The following is a 14388-nucleotide window of genomic DNA, read 5'->3' on the forward strand; positions in this document are numbered from 1 at the left end:
GATCAGGTTGTCCTACAGGGGGCTCGCAGTCTTAATCCCCATTTTACAGATAAGGTAACTGAGGCCCAGAGAAGTTAAGTGACTTGCCCAAAGTCACACAGCTGACAATTGGCAGAGCCGGGATTTGAACCCATGATCTCTGACTCCAAAGCCCATGCTCTTTTACACTGAGCCACACTACTTCAGGCACCTCCTACCATGGGCCATTTGTGGGGCGGGGGGAACAACCATCTCCCCCTTCCCCAGATTTTTCCAACTCTGGATCCTGGCTGAAATACTCACATTTTTAAATCAAAGAGTCAAAGTCCAGAAAAGACACGGAATCTGAGTTCCAGTGAGAATCTTCATCTCACTCAGTTTCTTCTTTAAGAAAATATTTAAATGTCAAGCTCCCTCCCCCGCCCGCCCCATGGTTCTCCCCATCCCCACTCTCCAGGGCCTCAGTGGTTCCAGGAACCAGCCCCTCATCCCATTCCTTTCGGGCATCGGTGAGTCCTGCCGCACATCGGCCGTGCTCCAGATCACCTGGCCCCAACAGTCATTCCCCTGAGAAGTCAGAATCACAGCCTACTCCAGCCGGCCGACCACCGTGACTTTTCCCTGGACTGGCACTGCCCAGCTCAGTCCAGTTGCCCCCAGCCTAGCTGCAGTTGCCAATCCAGCCACAGATGAGTTGGTGCTGGAGATGGGGAGGTCTGGGCGACAGGGACTGTCCTGGACAGGGGCCTGGTCCTGGATTGGCAGAACAAGCTAAGAACAGGGGGGGTTAGGAGGTGTGTGTGCTTGCGGGGTGGGGGTGTTGCAGCTGGATCCATGAGCTGAAGGCCACTCCAGACCTTCTCCGGCCACTCTGGAGTACGGGCTTCCCTGTGGGTCAGCCTCCCTATGCCCCCTCGCCTCACTTGTCCTCAGTCTCTCTTCCCAGAAAAAAAGGGGGTGGGGGACCTTTTTGTCTCTCTCTTACTCCCAGCTGGGGTTCCCCCAATGCTTGTGGCTGCTGCCATGGTGACTTGGGAGGATCACTGGGTGACAGAGGGGCCTAGCACCCCGAGTGGCCCAGGCCCCGAGCCTTGCAGGGAGGACACTGGGCTCAGGGGCTCTGGGATGCTGGACATGGCATCTGGCTGTGACTGTGCTTGTGGCTGCTGCAGTTGCTGCAACTTCTTCTTGTTCATCTTCCTCTCCTTGGCCCGGCGGTTCTGAAACCAGATTTTTACCTGGGAACGGAGAGAAGAAGTAGGTAGGTGGGTCAGGAGGCGAAGGAGAGACATGCTGAGAAGCCGCATGGTCTAGTGAAAAGAGCACAGGCCTAGGAATCAGAAGGACATGGCTTCGAATCCTGGATCTGCCACTTGTCTGCTGTGTGGCTTAGGGCAAGTCATTTCACTTCTCTGGGCCTCATCTGTAAAATAGGAATTAAGACTGTGAGCCCAATGTGGTGTAGGAATTGTATCCAACATGATTTGCTTGTATTCCCCACCAGAGTTTAGTACAGTAGAGTAGAGTACTACAGTACAGTAGAGAAGCAGTGTGGCTCAGTGAAAAGAGCATGGGCTTTGGAGTCAGATGTCATGGGTTCAAATCCCTGCTTCTCCAATTGTCAGCTGTGTGACTTTGGGCAAGTCATTTAACTTCTCTGTGCCTCAGTTCCCTCATCTGGAAAATGAGGATTAAGACTGTGAGCCCCACGTGGGACAACCTGATCACCTTATATCCCCCCAGTGCTTAGAACAGTGCTTTGCACATAGTAAGTGCTTAACAAATACCATTACTATTATTACTATTATTATTACAGTGCCTGGTACATTGTAAGCACTTAACAAATGTCACAGTCATTATTATTGTTACCAGTATGGCTGGAGCCAAGTTCCCCAAGTCAATTTCCCTCTCCCCACTAAGGGGTATGTCTCCCAAATCCTACAGAGATTCTCTCTCGGGCTGAGCTTTCAGGGCCAGGGGATTATCCCACTCCTCCCTGACTCCTTCTAAACTCAGTTCCAAACCACTCAAGTAGGATTTCTCTCCTCCCCAACTCTCACCCTCTCCTGCAAGGGGCTAATCCTGCAGGGAGGCAAGTTGGAGAGGGAAGGGGCAAGGCTGCAGGCCAGGGCTATTGGTCGACACTATGGCTCCTCAAGTCCAGACCCAAGTATCTCCCTGCAAAGGGCCTGAAAACCCCCCGGGTGAGCTCCAGACAGTCAAGTCAGGACTGAAGTTCATTTCTCTGTACCCAGACCCTCTCCCCCCTCAGCTCATCTTCCATATCTGGCAAAAACAGTCAAGAGAAAGGACAGAGGGTGGGTGGAAGTTGGAAAACCAAAGAAAGGAGAGAGGAGGGGCTTTAGAGATGCCCCCTCATCTACTTTAGTGAGGCCTAATGGAAAGAATCCAGGCCTGGATTCTAGTCCCAGCTCCACCGATTGTCGGCTGTGTGACCTTGTTAAGTCATTTAACCTCTCAGCCTTAGTTTCCTCAACTGTAAGATAGGAAGTCAATGCCTGTTCTCCCTCCCCCTTAGACTACCAGCCCCATGTGGGACAGGGACTATGTCTGAACTGCTTATACTGCATCTAAACTTGGCACATAGTAAGTGCTTGATAAATACCACAATTATTACTGAGGGCAGGGAATGCATGTACCAACTCTATTGCATTTTACTGTCCCAAGAGCCTAGTGAGCACTCAGTATTTTTTTATGATATTTGTTAAGCGCTCACCCTGTGCCAGGCAGTATACTAAGCACGGGGGTAGTTACAGGCTAATCAGGTTGGACATAGTCCATGCTCCACTAGGGGCTCAGAGGAACAATCCCCCTTTTACAGATAAAATAACTGAAGCACAGAGAAGTGAAGCGACTTGCCTAAGGTCACAAAACAGACAAGTGGAGTCGCACGGATTAGAAGCCAGGTCTTTCTGACTCTCAGGCCTGAGCGCTTTCCACTAGACCACACTGCTACAGCTTGGCACATAGTAAGCACTAAACAAATACCATAATAATAATAATAATTATTGATTGGGAGAGAGTCGGGCAGTCGAGGGGGCTGTCCAAGGAGTCAGGAAGGGGAGGAACGGAATCGATTCTCACCTGCCTTTCGGAGAGGCCCAGCAGAACCGCCAGTTCGGCCTTCCTGCGGATAGTGATATAGCGACTGAAATGAAACTCCTTCTCCAGCTCCAGACGCTGGCGGTCCGTGTACACGACTCTGTATTTGTCTTTAGTCCGGGTTTTAACTGCAGGAGACGGAGGGGCAGGGCAAATCAGGGGGGAGACCCCCGCGGGTCAACATCCCTCCAGGGTAATGACAAACTTCTTTCACGCTGGCGGTCGCTTCCCCCTCCCCCGTGGTGGTGGTGGGGGGCTGGCATTCATTCGATTGTATTTACTGAGTGCTTACTGTGTGCAGAGCACTGAACTAAGTGCTTGGAAAGTACAATTCAGTCATAGAGAGGGACCATCCCTGCCGGTTTCGCTTGATCGAGGGTTGAACCGATTTCAGGGCCGGGGTCTGAACGCCTCGGACCCACCTCCCAGCCACTTTTATTCATTCGTTCAATCGTATTTATTGAGCGCTTACTGTGTGCAGAATGCTGTACTGAGCGCTTGGGAAGTACAGGTCGGCAACATATAGAGACGGTCCCTACCCAACAACGGGCTCCACATCCTCCACGCTTCCCAGATTTCCTCCCCCGACCCCTCCCCAATTTCCCTCCCTCGATCTCTTTCCCAGCTCACTTCTCCCAACCTCCTCCTCAGTTTCCCTCCTCCACCCCCCGACCCTTTCATTATCATTATTATTATTATTCCCTCGCCTCCCGCTTCGGCCCATCCCGGGGGTTACACCGAATTCAGGGCGGGGGTCTCCGCGGACGAACCCACCTCCCAACCACCTCCTCCCCCACCAGCCCACCCGCAGCCTCGGATCCCACCAGAGGAAGGGGCTGGGCCACGACCGGTCCTTTCGCTAAAGGAGGAGGGGCCTGGGGGGAATTTTAGCGGCCCGAATAATCCCGATTATAGGGGGCTTAATCTTGGGCTTTGGAGTCATTTATTCATTCATTCTTTCAGTCGTATTTATTGAGCGCTTACTGTGTGCAGAACACTGCATTAAGCGCTTGGAAAGTACTAATCAGCAACATAGAGAAGCAGCGTGGCTCAGTGGAAAGAGCACGGGCTTTGGACTCAGAGGTCATGGGTTCAAATTCCGGCTCCGCCAACTGTCAGCTGTGTGACTTTGGGCAAGTCACCTCACTTCTCTGGGCCTGTTACCTCATCTGTAAAATGGGGATTAAGACTGCCCCCGTGGGACAACCTGATCAACTTGTAACCTCCCCAGCGCTTAGAACAGTGCTTTGCACATAGTAAGCGCTTAATAAACGCCATTATTAAAGAGCCTAAGACCAACGGCTAATTGTGGGAAGGGGAGGTAGGAGGCGGGGGAAGGGGGACTTGAGGGGGCTGAAGGCGAAGACGAAGCAGCCTGGGAGAGCCGTGGTCTAAGGGGTTCGGGTAGCCCCCTCCCCACTCCCTGTCGCCCCAAGAACCGGCCCTAAGACAGGTGAGTTTTTCAGGCAAAAACTCCTCACTCTCAGCTTCAAGGCTGTCCATCCCCTCGCCCCCTCCTACCTCACCTCCCTTCTTTCCTTCTCCAGCCCAGCCCGCACCCTCCGCTCCTCTGCCACAGCTAACCTCCTCACTGGGCCTCGTTCTCTCCTGTCCCGCCGTCGACTCCCGGCCCACATCCTCCCCCTGGCCCGGAATCAGTCAATCAATCAATCAATCAATCGTATTTATTGAGCGCTGACTGTGTGCAGAGCACTGTACAAAGCGCTTGGGAAGTACAAGTTGGCAACATATAGAGATGGTCCCTACCCAACAGTGGGCTCACAGTCTAGAAGGGGGAGACAGAGAACAAAACCAAACATACTAACAAAATAAAATAAATAGAATAAATATGTACAAGTAAAATAAATAAATAGAGTAATGCCCTCCCTCCCCACATCCGCCAAGCTAGCTCTCTTCCTCCCTTCAAAGCCCTACTGAGCGCTCACCTCCTCCAAGAGGCCTTCCCATTCCTCTCCCCCTCCTCCCCCTCCCCATCCCCCCACCTTACCACCTTCCCCTCCCCACAGCACCTGTATATATGTTTGAACAGATTTATTTATTACTCTATTTTACTTGTACATATGTACTATTCTATTAATTTTATTTTGTTAACATATCTTGTTTTGTTGTCTGTCTCCCCCTTCTAGACTGTGAGCCCACTGTTGGGTAGGGACCGTCTCTATATGTTGCCAACTTGGACTTCCCAAGAGCTTGGTACAGTGCTCTGCACACAGTAAGCGCTCAATAAATGTGACTGAATGAATGAAAGGCGAGGCCATTCAGGGGTCCGAGCAGGGGGTCTGGGCGAAGATTATCCGCGGGGGAAGGGCCTCCCCAGTCCCCAAACCCACCCAACCACAGAGGCCTTCCCCCCTCTCCCCCGGCCCCCAGCCTGATCTTATCCCAGGAAACCTCTTTCAATTAAACCGTTGGACTCGTCCCCCGAACAGATGGCTGCGGGGGCCTTTGACAGAAAAGCAGGGTGGGTCAGTGGCAAGAGCCCGGGCTGGGAGTCAGAAGGTCCTGGATTCTAATCCCGACTCCGCCACTTGTCTGCTGGGAGACCTTGGGCAAGTCACTCAACTTCTCTGTTCCTCAGTTACCTCATCTGTAAAGTGTAAGCCCCACGTGGGGCAACCTGGTTACCCTGTATCTACCAGCGCTTAGAACAGAGCTTGGCACATAGTAAGCACTTAACAAATACCATTATTATTATTATTATTATTATTACTATTATTATCATTATTATTATTATTATTATTATTATGTATTCCTGGCAGCCAGGGCGCCGTCATCCCAGGCCCATCCCGTCCTGTACTGGGCACGGCGGAGCACGGTTCCCACGGGGCTCCGCCGCGGGGATATAATAATAATAATTCAATCGTATTTATTGAGCGCTTACTGTGTGCAGAGCACTGTACTAAGCGCTTGGGAGAGTACAAGTCGACAACATACGGAGACGGTCCCTACTCAACAACGAGCTCACTGTCATAATGATGGTATTTGTTAAGTGCTTACTATGTGCCAAGCACTTTCTAAGCACAGGGGTAGATACAAGGTGATCAGGTTGTCCCACTGAGGCCCTTGTACTCGTATCCCTGGCATCCCAGGGAGGGCTGGGAAGGTGGACATCAAAGGGATGCTGGGCACCCTCACCCTGGCCCCGTCCTTCCCAGCGGCTCGGAACACCTGCCCCCCCCCCCCCAAATCCCAGCACTGTAGGCTCCCCAGGATGGCAGAGACTAGTTCTGACCCTGTGTGCCCCGCCACGCTGGCAGAGAGACCAAACCCAGTTCTGTGTGCCTCCCTAGGCTGGCAGAGAGACCAAACCCGGTTCTGTGCGCACCCCTAGGCTGGCAGAGAGAACAAACCCGGTTCTGTGCGCCCTCCAGGCAAGCAGAAAGACCAGTTCTGACCCTAGTTCTGACCCTGTGCACCCCCCAGGCTGGCAGAGAGACCACCCCGGCTCTGCGCACCCCTCAGCCTGGCAGAAAGACCAAACCCGGTTCTGTGCGCACCCCTAGGCTGGCAGAGAGAACAAACACGGTTCTGTGCACCCTCCAGGCAAGCAGAAAGACCAGTTCTGACCCAGTTCTGACCCTGTGTGCCCCCCAGGCTGGCAGAGAGACCAAACGCAGTTCTGTGTGCCTCCCTAGGCTGGCAGAGAGAGCAAACCCGGTTCTGTGTGCACCCCTAGGCTGGCAGAGAGGCCAAACCCTGTTCTTTGCGCACCCCTAGGCTGACAGAGACCAAGCCCTGTTCTGTGCGCCCTCCAGGCAAGCAGAAAGACCAGTTCTGACTCAAGTTCTGACCCTGTGCGCCCTCCAGGCTGGCAGAGAGACCAAACCCGGTTCTGTGTGTCCCCCAGGCTGGCAGAGAGACCAAACCCGGTTCTGTGTGCCCCCCAGGCTGGCAGAGAGACCAAACCCAGTTCTGTGTGCCTCTCTAGGCTGGCAGAGAGACCAAACCCGGTTCTGTGCGCACCCCAAGGCTGGCAGAGAGACCAAACCCTGTTCTGTGCGCCCTCCAGGCAAGCAAAAAGACCAGTTCTGACCCTAGTTCTGACCCTGTGCACCCCCCAGGCTGGCAGAGAGACCAAACCCGGTTCTGTGCGCACCCCTAGGCTGGCAGAGAGAACAAACCCGGTTCTGTGCGCCCTCCAGGCAAGCAGAAAGACCAGTTCTGACCCTAGTTCTGACCCTGTGCACCCCCCAGGCTGGCAGAGAGACCACCCCGGCTCTGCGCACCCCTCAGCCTGGCAGAAAGACCAAACCCGGTTCTGTGCGCACCCCTAGGCTGGCAGAGAGAACAAACACGGTTCTGTGCACCCTCCAGGCAAGCAGAAAGACCAGTTCTGACCCAGTTCTGACCCTGTGTGCCCCCCAGGCTGGCAGAGAGACCAAACGCAGTTCTGTGTGCCTCCCTAGGCTGGCAGAGAGAGCAAACCCGGTTCTGTGTGCACCCCTAGGCTGGCAGAGAGGCCAAACCCTGTTCTTTGCTCACCCCTAGGCTGACAGAGAGACCAAGCCCTGTTCTGTGCGCCCTCCGGGCAAGCAGAAAGACCAGTTCTGACTCAAGTTCTGGCCCTGTGCGCCCTCCAGGCTGGCAGAGAGACCAAACCCGGTTCTGTGTGTCCCCCAGGCTGGCAGAGAGACCAAACCCGGTTCTGTGTGCCCCCCAGGCTGGCAGAGAGACCAAACCCAGTTCTGTGTGCCTCTCTAGGCTGGCAGAGAGACCAAACCCGGTTCTGTGCGCACCCCAAGGCTGGCAGAGAGACCAAACCCTGTTCTGTGCACCCTCCAGGCAAGCAAAAAGACCAGTTCTGACCCTAGTTCTGACCCTGTGCACCCCCCCAGGCTGGCAGAGAGACCACCCCGGCTCTGCGCACCCCCCAGGCTGGCAGAGAGACCAAACCCGGTTCTGTGTGCCCGCCAGGTTAGCAGAGAGACCAGCCCAGGCTCTGTGCGCCCCCCAGCCTGGCAGAGAGACCAGTTCTGACTCTCTGCGCCCCCCAGGCTGGCAGAGAGACCAAACCCGGCTCTGTGCGCCCCTCCCCAGCCTGGCAGAGAGACCACCTCCACCTCTGTGTGGCCCTCGGACTGGCAGAGAACTGTCCGGGCTAGTTCTGACGAGGGCCAGACAGAATAGTTCTGACCCTGGGTGCCCCCCAAGCTGGCAGAGAGATCAGCCACGACTCGATGCCTCCCGCCCCCTCCGCCCCGCAGGCTCCGGTCTCCGGATAGCGGAAAGGGCAGGGTGGGGGGCTTCGGAGATGCCCATCTTCGAGAAGCCCCCCTTCTCACTCACCGCCCCCCCCCCGTACCTTTCCAGATCCTGGGTCTGGAAAGACCCTCGACCCTCCCAGCCGAGCCGGGCCAAATGCCCGTCGGCAGCCCCCTCATCAAGGGGTGAAGCCCACCGAGCCCCAGGCCCCCGGCTCCGGGGGCCAGAGCGGTCACCTCAGCAGCCGCCCAGGGGCCCTCCGGGAAAAGCGCCCCCGGCCCCCCATACCGCTCACCCCGGGGTCGAGCCGTCCAGCAGCCGGCGACCTCCGACGCCCCCCGCCCCGTCTCCGGCCCCCCGTGCCCCCCTGCGTTGCTTCTCGCCATCGAAAAATGGGGGCGGGGGCGGTCTGGGGGCTGGATTCCTTACCCTGCTGAGCCCCCGACCCCACTCGGAGACCCCCACCCCCTCTGCATCCCCCAGCCCCACTCAGCGACTCCCACCCCCCTGCATCCTCCAACCTCCCTCAGAGACCCCCACCGACTAAGCGCTCCCCACCCCCTCTGCATCCTCTAACCCCATTCAGCGCCCCTCACCCCCTCGGCGCCCCCTCCGTGCATCCTCCAACCTCCCTCAGCGCCCCCACCCCCCTGCATCCTCCAACCCCACTCTGCGACCTCCAATCCCACTCTGCTTTCCCCTCCTCCTCTGCATCCCCTAACCCCACTCAGCGACCCCATCCCCTCAGCGACCCCTCCCCACTCCGCTCTCCCCACCCCCTCTACATGCTCCAACCCTACTCAGCGACCCCCACCCCCTCTACATCCCCCAGCCCCACTCAGAGACCCCCATCCCCTCCGCATCCTTCAACCTCCCTCCGAGACCCCCACCCACTGTGTTCCCCACCCCTTCTGCATCCTCTAACCCCACTCAGCGACCCCCACCCCCTCAGCGACCCCTTCCCACTCCGCTCTCCCCTCCCCCTCTGCATCCCTCAGCCCCACTCAGCGCCCCCCCATCCCCTCTGTATCCTCCAAGCCCACTCAGAGCTCCCACCCCCTTGCATCCTCTGGCCTACCCCCATCCCCTCTGCATCCTTCAACCTCCCTCAGAGACTCCCACCTACTAAGCGCTCCCCACTCCCTCTGCATCCTCTAACCCCACTCCTCTCTCCCCACCCCCTCAGCGACCCCTTCCCACTCCGCTCTGCCCTCCCCTCTGCATCCCCCAGCCCCACTCTGCGACCCCCATCCCCTCTGCATCCTCCAGCCCCCCTCAGCGCCCCCACCCCCTCTGCATCCTCCCTCCAACCCCACTCAAAGCCCCCCACTCCCCTGCATCCTCCAACCCCCCTCTGCGACCTCCAACCCCACTCGGAGCCCCCCACCCCCCTGCATCCTCTAACCCCACTCTGCGACCCCCATCCCCTCAGCGACCACCATCTCCTCTGCATCCTCCAGCCCCCCTCAGCGCCCCCCACCCCCCTGCCTCCTCCAAGCCCCCTCAGAGCCCCCCACCCCCCCTGCATCCCCCAGCCCCACCCAGCGACCCCGGGTGCCCCTCCCCGAAGCCCCTTCCCCCGTTGAGGCGGCCCCCTCCCCTGCCTCCCCCCCCCCCATCCAGGCCCCCCGTCCGCTGACCGGGTCCCGCCGTGGGGGGCTGCGGAGGTTTGCGGCTCCAGTCCGGCGGGGCGGGCGGGGGTCCTCCTCCGGCGGGGGGGAGCTGCCGGTCCTGGGCGGGGGTCAGCAGGCCGGGGGCCGCGGGGTAGTCGGCGGGGCCTCCGAAGGGGGCGTAGCCGCCCCAGTCGTCGCGGAGGGGCGCGCCCAAGGGCCCGGGCCAGGCGGGGCCGGGGGCGCCGGGCGCGCCCACGTGGTAGCCGCCGAAGTCCGGGTAGGGCGAAGGTGCCCCCGCCATGCCCGGCGGGGCCGGTGCCAGCCCCAGCCCCAGCCCCAGGCCCAGGCCCAGGCCCAGCCCCAGCCCCGCGGGGCCGCGCCCCGGCCCGGGGTACACGCTCATGGCCCGCTCCCGCGGGCAGCTCACGTACATGCTGCCCCGCGCCCCAGCCCGCGGCCGCGCCCCATGCTGCCCGACGCCCTCCGGCCAGGGCGGGGGGACCCTCCGACACCGAAATCCGCCAACGGCACCGGCAGCGGGGAGGACGTTGGGGGACCCCGGACGGGACGCCTTTCTCCTCCTTCTCCTCTCTGAGTTTCTGTCTTTCGGGGAGGGGTTCCCACTTTTTCTTCCTCCTCCTCCTCCTCTTCTTCCTTCTGTGCCTCCTCCTCCTCCTCCTCCTCTTTGGGTTTCTCTCCTTCGGGGTGGGGTTCCCACTTCTTCCTCCTTCTCCTCCCTTCTCCCCTTCTTCCTTCTGTGCCTCCTCCTCCCTCTCCTCCTCCCTCTCCTCCTCCTCCTCTTTGGGTCTCTCTTCTTCGGGGTAAGGTTCCACTTCTTCCTCCACCACCTCCTCCTCCCTTTTCCTCTTCTTCCTCTGCTCCTCCTACTTCTCCTCCCTCTCCTCCTCCTCCCTTCTCCACTTCTTCCTTCTGTTCCTCCTATGTATCCTCCCTCTCCTCCTCCTCCTTCTCTTTGGATTTCTCTCCTTCGGGGTGGGGTTCCCACTTCCTCCTCTTCCTTCTCCTTCCTTTTCCTCTTTTTTCTTCTGCTCCCCCCCCTTCTCCTCCTCCTTCTCCTCTTTGGATTTCTCTCCTTCAGGGTGGGGTTCCCACTTCCTCCTCTTCCTCCTCCTCCTTCTTTTTCCTCTTTTTTCTTCTGTTCCTCCTACTTCTCCTCCTTCTCCTCCTCCTCCTTCTATTTGAGTTTCTCTCCTTCGGGGTGGGGTTCCCTCTTCTTCCTTCTCCTCCTCCTCCTTCCCTCCCGTCTCCTCTTCTTTCTTCTGCTTCTCCTCCTCCTCTTTGGGTTTCTCTCCTTCTAGGTTGGGTTCCCACTTCTTCCTCTGCCTCCTCCCTTCTCCTCTTCTTCCTTCTGCTCCTCCTCTTCCTCTTCCTCCTCCTCCTCCTCTTTGGGTTTCTCTCCTTCGGGGGGGGGGGGGGTTCCCACTTCTTCCTCCTTCTCCTCCTCTCCCTCTTCCCTTCTCCTCTTCTTCCTTCTGCTCCTCCTACTTTTCCTCCTCCTCCTCTTCTTTGGGTTTCTCTCCTTTGGGGTGGGGTTCCCACTTCTTCCTCCTTCTCCTCCTCTTCCTCTTCCCTTCTCCTCTTCTTCCTTCTGCTCCTCCTACTTTTCCTCCTCCTCCTCTTCTTTGGGTTTCTCTCCTTCGGGGTGGGGGTCCCACTTCTTCCTCTTCCTCCTCCTCTTCTTCCTTCTCCTCCTCCTCTTCCTCTTCTTCTTCCTCGCTGGGCTGTCTCGCCGGAGAAATTTCAGCCACTGAGCCCTTGGGCGCGTGGCTCTTCCATGATTAGCTCTCGTTTACAAAGCTCTGTTAGTAGCCACGCAGACACCATTGACAGGAGACCTCCAGGGGCTGGGGCCCGGGTAACTGTCCCCCCCCACAAATCAGATTTGCATTTAAAAAGATAAGGAGGGAGCGAGGGAGGGGGCACGGTCTTGATCGCAGCTAAATATTCAAACCTTTTATTGTTTAAGAGCTTCCTCCTTTCAACCCCGGTGCACTTTAACCTCCAATCAAAGGTTCAAAGAATCGAGTCCAGAAACTTGAAAAAGACGAGGAAGGAGGGCCATATCTCCCTGGGGTTCGGGGCTGAGGGAATGGAGGTCCCGGCGAACTCGAAGATAAAGCAGCGTGGTTTAGTGGAAAGGGCCCGGGCTTGGGATTCAGAGGCGTGGGTTCAAATCCCGGATCCGCCACTTGTCAGCTGTGTGATTTTGGGCAAGTCACTTAACTTCTCTGTACCTCAGTTACCTCATCTGTAAAAATGGGGATTAAGACAGTGAGCCCCAAGTGGGACAACCTGATTATCTTGTATCTCCCCCAGCGCTTAGAACTGTGCTTGGCACATAGTAATCTCTTAACAAATACTATCATTGTTATTATTATTATTATTGAGAGTCAGAGGTCGTGGGTTCTAATCCCGGCTCCGCCCCTTGTCAGCTGTGTCACTCTGGGCAAGTCACTTCACTTCTCTGTGCCTCAGTTACCTCATCTGTAAAATGGGGATGAAGCCTGTGAGCCCCACGTGGGAAAGCCTGATATCCTTGTATCTACCCCAGCGCTTAGAACAGTGCTTGCCACATAGTAAGCGCTTAACAAATTATTATTATTACTAAGTGTCGTCGAATCGTTTCCGATTCAGAACGACTCCATGGATATACTTTCTCCAGAACGTCCTGTCCTCTGCTATAACCCGCAACCTTTCTAACGGTTCTTCCGTTTTCGCTGTTCTGGAAGCAGAGTGGCTCAATGGAAAGAGCACGGGCTTTGGAGTCAGAGGTCATGGGTTCAAATTCCGGCTCCGCCAACTGTCAGCTGCGTGACTTTGGGCAAGTCACTTCACTTCTCTGTTCCTCAATTACTTCATCTGTAAAATGGGGATTAAGACTGTGAGCTTCCCGTGGGACAACCTGATCACCTTGTAATCTCCCCAGCGCTTAGCACAGTGCTTTGCACATAGTGCGCGCTTAATAAATGCCATTATTATTATTATTATTATCTAGCTGCCAGTCTCCTCTTCCATGTTTTTCTTGCACTCTAGCATTAGTATCTTCTCTAGAGAATTAGTCCTCCTGACTATGTGTCCAAAATATGCTAATCTAAGTTTCCAAATTTGTCTTGGCAAATGCAATTATTATTATTATTATTATAATGAAGCCGGGGTGGCGGAGCCCGTTGGTGATTTCGTTTCCGGTGGCGTTGAAAGCATCAGGATGCATTCAGTGTAAGGATCCAAAAATCATCAAGAAGGGAATTTGGGCCGACAGCTCTCGGCCCAAGAACGCTGGAGGAGTTTAAAACGTACCAGAGGCACAGAGCAAACCCCTTCCCACGGAGCAAAGCCCGGTGTGGGCAGGATTGTCACTCTTTATTGCTGAATTGTACTTTCCAAGCGCTTAGTACGGTGCTCTGCACACAGTAAGCGCTCAATAAATGCGATTGATTGATTGATTGATTAGTACGGTGCTCTGCACACAGTAAACGCTCGATAAATACGATTGGATGAATGAAGAACCTTCCCCAGGCGGGCCTGAGGCGGACAAGGCAGGATGGAGCTTAGCACAGTGCTCTGCACACTGTAAGCGCTCAGTAAATACGATTGAATGAATGGGGCAGGGCCGCGCGAGCAGGGCAGGGAGGCGCGGTGGATCAGGCGCGTTCTACCGAGATATGCGGAAGATGTGAACTAGACAATGGGAAAATTGATTGCAACAAGACGGCGCCGGGTGGGGAGGGAGGAGCTGCCCGTTAGCGTGTCTGCGAGAGGACCACCCCCCATCCCAGTGAGGATGAGGAGAGACGTCCCTTTCGGACAAGGAGAGGGTCTTTAGGGCGGGAAGGTCATGGGTTCTAATCCCGATTTTGCCACTTGTCCGCTGTGCGACCTGGGGAAAGTCTCTTAACTTCTCTGGGCCTCAGTTACCTCATCTGCAAAACATGGATTGAGATTGTGAGCCCCACGTGGGACGGGGACTGTGTCCAAATCAATTTGCTTGCATCCACCCCAGCGCTTAGTACAGTGCCCGCCCCACGGTCAGCGCTTAACAAATACCATCGTCGTTATTAGAGAAGCAGCGTGGCTCAATGGAAAGAGCACGGGCTTGGGAGTCAGAGGTCATGGGTTCTAATCCCGGCTCTGGCACTTGTCAGCTGTGCGACTTTGGGCGAGTCGCTTAGCTTCTCTGTGCCTCAGTTACCTCATCTGTAAAATGGACTGTGAGCCCCACGTGGGACAACCTGATTACCTTATATTCCCCCCTAGCGCTTAGAACAGTGCTTAATAATAATAATAATGACATTTATTAAGCGCTTACTATGTGCAAAGCACTGTTCTAATAATAATAATAATGATAATAATGGCATTTATTAAGCGCTTACTATGTGCAAAGCACTGTTCTAAGCGCTGGGGGGATACAAGGTCATGAGGTTGTCCCACG

General features: G+C 56.2%; 1 protein-coding gene across 1 annotated transcript; it reads right to left on the reverse strand.

The window, feature by feature from the left end:
- Positions 1–1019: 1019 nt before the first annotated feature.
- On the reverse strand, positions 1020–10239 carry CDX2 (caudal type homeobox 2). The gene is made up of 4 exons (XM_038762173.1): positions 9966–10239; positions 3908–3961; positions 3085–3230; positions 1020–1217 (listed from the first exon to the last, which is right to left on the reverse strand). The coding sequence occupies exons 1-4, from the start codon at positions 10237–10239 to the stop codon at positions 1020–1022; spliced, it is 672 nt and encodes a 223-aa protein (XP_038618101.1).
- Between the last annotated feature and the right edge of the window lie 4149 nt (positions 10240–14388).

This window comes from Tachyglossus aculeatus, chromosome 20 (assembly GCF_015852505.1).
Source record: "Tachyglossus aculeatus isolate mTacAcu1 chromosome 20, mTacAcu1.pri, whole genome shotgun sequence".
NCBI lineage: Eukaryota > Metazoa > Chordata > Mammalia > Monotremata > Tachyglossidae > Tachyglossus > Tachyglossus aculeatus.

What these genes read in the sequence shown, in the direction of transcription:
- CDX2 (XM_038762173.1), bottom strand. Translation starts at nt 10,239, where the DNA reads ATGGCGGGGGCACCTTCGCCCTACCCGGACTTCGGCGGCTACCACGTG. An exon ending in GCCCCCCACGGCGGGACCCG is followed by an intron (nt 3,962 to 9,965) that starts GTCAGCGGACGG and finishes CTCCTCCTTTAG; the next exon opens with CGAAAGGACCGGTCGTGGCC. An exon ending in TGGGCCTCTCCGAAAGGCAG is followed by an intron (nt 1,218 to 3,084) that starts GTGAGAATCGAT and finishes CTCCGTTCCCAG; the next exon opens with GTAAAAATCTGGTTTCAGAA.